General features: G+C 41.9%; 1 protein-coding gene across 1 annotated transcript; it reads right to left on the bottom strand.

Moving 5' to 3' along the window:
• Positions 1-1,176: 1,176 nt before the first annotated feature.
• On the bottom strand, positions 1,177-5,219 carry LOC128613328 (uncharacterized). Its single transcript, XM_053633993.1, has 9 exons — positions 4,940-5,219; positions 4,673-4,735; positions 4,358-4,528; positions 4,090-4,152; positions 3,627-3,881; positions 3,360-3,422; positions 3,039-3,209; positions 2,780-2,842; positions 1,177-1,314 (listed from the first exon to the last, which is right to left on the bottom strand). The coding sequence occupies exons 2-9, from the start codon at positions 4,709-4,711 to the stop codon at positions 1,177-1,179; spliced, it is 963 nt and encodes a 320-aa protein (XP_053489968.1). The 5' UTR covers positions 4,712-4,735; positions 4,940-5,219.
• Positions 5,220-5,726: the final 507 nt, after the last annotated feature.

Genomic DNA, 5,726 nt, shown 5'->3' on the forward strand with positions numbered 1-5,726 from the left:
AGTCCTACTCCCAGAACTATTGAATTATGCAAATGTGATGCACACACTAACAAATCAGATCCTGTCTCCCTAGGTAACACCCGAGTGGACCATGCAGCTAAACAAAAGCAGGCAGCGACAACGACACCCCTAGCACCAAAATTCTGTGCACTCTCCTCTGAGAAAATAATCACTCCTTCTTCACAGCTTCCAAACCTCCAAGCACGAGCTACGGTGGAGGAAAAGGCTGTGTGGTGCAAAGCAGGGCTGTCCTTGTCTTCAAAGTTGACGCATGGCAGGGACTGTTGTGTCATTGTGTTAGACTACAACTTGAGAAAAATAAAGGAGACACTCGGAGGTAAAGTTAACTCGTGTATTAAACAGAGCAAGAGCAAACAACATATCAATGCACATGGCTAATTACCAATCAGAAGTCAATGCTAAGGGGAGTGATTCCACTTAGAGAAATACGTCCACTCTATACACTACAGGGATTATGCATCAAAAGGGGGAATGATAGCCGCGTGAACAAAGCATTGGTTTCGCTAATTACGTAAAAAAACATTTTTGTTTACGTTGTTTGCGCAACTCAACATGGGTTGAGGTTTAAGGTAGAGAAGGCCACGTCCCTATGTACAAACAGGACTCGGAGGCGGTAGCAAAGGCGTTGCTTAGAGAAGTAATTCCTAGATGGGGAACTCCCACAAAAAATCTCCAGTGAAAACGGCACACCTTTTGTGAGACATGTCCTCAAACAGGTGGGTGAATATTTGGGTATTGACTTTAAGCAGCACTTTGCATATCATCCAGCTAGTGGTGGGCGGTAGAGAGAGAAAACGGGATACTAAAAAACAGATTGAGCAAATGCTGTTCTGAAACAGGCTTAGGATGGGCTTAGGCCTTTTGGGATACTGTTTGGGAGACCTCCACAAACAGGAATTGGACCTGTGACAGCTCCTCTTCCCAATGCAGCATGTGATGATGCAATGTTAAATTACTGAGCAACCCTGTCCTCTGCTCTGCACTCTATCCACAAGCAGGTAAAAGCGCCATTTTCAGCTCCAGCCATGGGCCCGCTGCATGATCTGAAGCCTGGAGAGTGAGTCACGATCAAGGATTTCCACAAAACCAGGTGGAACAAGCCACGGTGGTCTGGGCCATTCTAGATCCTTTTCGTCACTCGCTCCGTGGTAAAGGTCAGCCAGAGAGCCACATGGATGCATGCCAGCTGTAGGAGAGTGCCAGAACCGAGCACTGAGCTGGAGAAGACGGGACTTCGACAGGAAGACTAGAAAGTGATTCTCTATCAAAAGGGCCTCTAGAAGGACCGATTATCTACATATACACACATGTAGATAATGTGTGTAAAGACAAACATAAACAAATGGGCACATTTGCTTGGGATACACAAGTAGGATTTAGCTAATTTTGCCAAGCTGGGATATTTATCTTCATTATCTCTCCACCATCCCAAAGGATTTTCTTCCTTGGTTATGGGCTTCTCAACAAAGTAAGCCATGACTTCATTTCTTATTTGAGTGTTGAGGTTCTCCTCAGCATTCTCCACTCTGCTCTCTTCCTCATTGCTGCCCCCAGACTCAAGGAGTGAGTCAACTTGCTCTGCAGGGGAACTGCTCCCAGGAAGACCCCGTTTGTCCCAAAATCCCAGCATATGTGAGAAGAATGTGAGAGCTAGATAGACCACCCTCAGCTCTTCACACAGGAACCTCACCTGTGTCCTGACTCGCTCTGCTGGACCACTGCTCCCAGGCTATCCATCCATTTTCTGTACCACTTTTTCTACACAGGGTCGCGGGGAGCCTGGAGCCTATCCCAGGGGACTTGGACACAAGGCGGGGAACACGCTGGATGGAGTGCCAACCCAAATTCACACATTATGGACAACTTGGAAAGCCTACAACGCATGTCTTTGGACTGGGGGAGGAAACCCCCCTAAGGTAACCCCTTTTTAAAATTAAGACCACCTTGATTTTTTACTTCACATTAAATTATGTTACTTTCTTCTTATTTTCACCCCTCATACCCCGTCATGTTGATTCTGATGAGGATCCAGAAGGTATGCCATGTTTCTGTAAAAAAAAAAAAAAAAAAAAGAAGAGAGATTTAATGTATGAAAACAAACACATGACTGAAAAAATGTTCAAAGCCGAGTGCTTAATGTTTACATCTGCAATGGGTCACTTCTATACAGTAAAAATCTATCAACTTAAAAATACAACTTTTATTTTGGTTAAATGAACCTCATCCTGCAGCATAAACATGAAAAGTCCTCATATTATTTCTAAAGGCGGCTGTGGCTTAGGTGGTTGAGCGGGTGTCCACTAATCCACTAATTGTAGGGTTGGTGGTTCAATTCCCGGGCCACATGACTCCACATGCCGAAGTGTCCTTGGGCAAGACACTGAACCCGAAGTTGCTCCCGATGGCAAGTTAGCGCCTTGCATGGCAGCTCTGCTACCATTGGTGTGAGTGTGTGTGTGAATGAGAGTGTAAAGCGCTTTGGATAAAAGCGCTGTATAAGTGCACCATTTACCATTTAAAGGAGCTGCTTAATGCAAGGACGTAAAAAAGTACAACATTTAAGGTTTATTGGCTTTATTTACTTCTACACACACTTTTAGATACTTTTAGAAACCGACTCATTACTCATGAGAATAGTCTAAAATGAATTAGGGGAAAAGGACAAATTGTCCCCAAAATGTGAGGAAAAAAGTACACACACACGTACACACACACAAAATACAATATCAGTCGTAATTTCATGAGAAGTAAAGTTTACCTTCAGTATCTCCTCTGCATCTATCAGATGTTTCTTCATCTCATCGTTCTTCACCTGAACCTCCTAAACACACACATGCGGCAAAAATGTTCAAACTCGAGTGCTTAAATTTTCACATCTGCAATGGGCCATTTCTGTTAATTATTAAACTCTAACAATTTTAAAATTCTATTGTAATTTTGAACTCCATGCAGCAGAAACATGAAAATGTCCTCGTATTTCTAAAGGAGCTGCTTAATGCAAGACTTTCCTCACTTACATGTATGCATGTGCCAAACGCCCAGTCAGTGTCACAGACAAGTTCCACTATGGTTTGCACTGTTCTTTGCAGTGACTCCATCTGAGTGGTCAGGCCAGACTTCTCCACCTCCAGCTGAGCAATGGTCTCCAGAACCATCTGATGTTTCTCCTCAGCTTCAGCCATGGAGACCTAAACAAGTACAACATTTATGGCTTATTGGCTTTATTTACTTCTACACACACTCTCAGATACTCTTAGAACAGGAGTCATTACTCATGACAAACAAACACACACACAAAATACAATAGCAGTCATAGTTTCATGAGAAGGAAAGTTTACCTTCAGTATCTCCTCTGCGTCTATCAGATGCTTCATCATCTCATTGTTCTTCACCTGAACCTCCTAAACACACACATGGGCAAAAGATGTTCAAACTCAAGTGCTTAATTTTCACATCTGCATTGGGCCGTTTCTGTTCATTATTAAAATCTAACAACTTGAAAATTCTATTTGAATTTTGGTTAAATGAAACTCCATGCAGCAGAAACATGAAAAAGTCCTCATATTTCTAAAGGAGCTGCTTAATGCAAGACTTTTCTCACTTACATGTACACATGTGCCTAACTCCCAGTCAGTGTCAAAGACATGTTTCACCACAGCCTTCACTCTTCTTCGCAGTGTCATCAGTTTGGTGGTCAGGTCAGACTTCTCCTTCTGCACAAAATCGAGTAGGTTCTCTGTGTACCTCACTCTTCCTTGCAGTGACTCCACTTGAGTGGTCAGGCCAGACTTCTCCATCGCAAGCTGAGCAATGGTCTCCACAGCCTTCTGATGTTTCTCCTCAGCTTCAGACAGGGAGACCTAAAAAAAGTACAACAGTTAAGGCTTATTGGCTTTATTTACTTCTACACACACTTTCAGATACTTTTAGAAACCGACTCATTACTCATGAGAATAGTCTAAAATGTATTAGGGTAAAAGGACAAATTGTCCCCAAAATGTGAGGAAAAAAGTACACACACACACACACAAAATTCAATAGCATGGTTTCATGAGAAGTAAAGTTTACCTTCAGTAACTCCTCTGCGTCTATCAGAAGCTTCTTCATCTCATCATTCTTCACCTGAACCTCCTAAACACACACATGGGGCGAAAAATTTTCAAACTCGAGTGCTTAATTTTCACATCTGCATTGGGCAATTTCTGTTAATTAGTCAAATCTAACAACTTGAAAATTCTATTTGAATTTTGGTTAAATGAAACTCCATGCAGCAGAAACATGAAAAAGTCCTCATATTTCTAAAGGAGCTGCTTAATGCAAGACTTCTCTCACTTACATGTATGCATGTGCCAAACGCCCAGTCAGTGTCACAGACAAGTTCCACTATGGTCTGCACTGTTCTTTGCAGTGACTCCATCTGAGTGGTCAGGCCAGACTTCTCCACCTCCTGCTGAGCAATGGTCTCCAGAGCCGTCTGATGTTTCTCCTCAGCTTCAGCCATGGAGACCTAAAAAAAGTACAACATTTAAGGCTTATTGGCTTTATTTACTTCTACACACACTTTCAGATACTTTTAGAAACCGACTCATGACAAACACACACACACACAAAATACAATAGAAGTCGTAGTTTCATGAGAAGTTAAGTTTACCTTCAGTATCTCCTCTGCGTGTATCAGATGCTTCTTCATCTCATTGTTCTTCACCTGAACTTCCTAAACACACACATGGGCAAAAGATGTTCAAACTCGAGTGCTTAATTTTCACATCTGCATTGGGCCATTTCTGTTAATTATTAAAATCTAACAACTTGAAAATTCTATTTGAATTTTGGTTAAATGAAACTCCATGCAGCAGAAACATGAAAAAGTCCTCGTATTTCTAAAAGAGCTGTTTAATGCAAGACTTTTCTCACTTACATGTACGCATGTGCCTAACTCCCAGTCAGTGTTACAGACATCTTTTACCACGGTCTTCACTCTTCTTTGCAGTGACTCCACCTGGGTGATCAGGCCAGACTTCTCCACCTCAACAAAATGGAGCAGGTTCTCTGTGTACCTCACTCTTCCTTGCAGTGTCTTCACCTGGTCTTTCAGGTCAGACTTCTCCACCTTCAGCTGAGCAATGGTCTCCACATCCTTCTGATGTTCCTCCTCAGCTTCAGGCAGGGTGACCTAAAAAGTACAACATTTAAGGCATATTGGCTTTATTTACTTCTACACACACTTTCAGATACTTTTAGAAGCCGATTCATTACTCATGAGAATAGTCTAAAATGCATTAGAGGAAAAGGACAAAATGTCCACAAAATGTGAGGAAACAAGTACACACACACACACACACACACACACAATAATACAATAGCAGTCATAGTTTCATGAGAAGGAAAGTTTACCTTCAGTATCTCCTCTGCGTGTATCAGATGCTTCTTCATCTCATTGTTCTTCACCTGAACTTCCTAAACACACACATGGGCAAAAGATGTTCAAACTCGAGTGCTTAATTTTCACATCTGCATTGGGCCATTTCTGTTAATTATTAAAATCTAACAACTTGAAAATTCTATTTGAATTTTGGTTAAATGAACTCCAAGCAGCAGAAACATGAAAACGTCCTCGTATTTCTAAAGACGCTGCTTAATGCAAGACTTTTCTCACTTACATTCATTACACCAATAGCCCACTGGTAAGTCTCATTGAGCATGTT

The sequence above is a fragment of the Ictalurus furcatus genome, chromosome 10, assembly GCF_023375685.1.
Source record: "Ictalurus furcatus strain D&B chromosome 10, Billie_1.0, whole genome shotgun sequence".
NCBI lineage: Eukaryota > Metazoa > Chordata > Actinopteri > Siluriformes > Ictaluridae > Ictalurus > Ictalurus furcatus.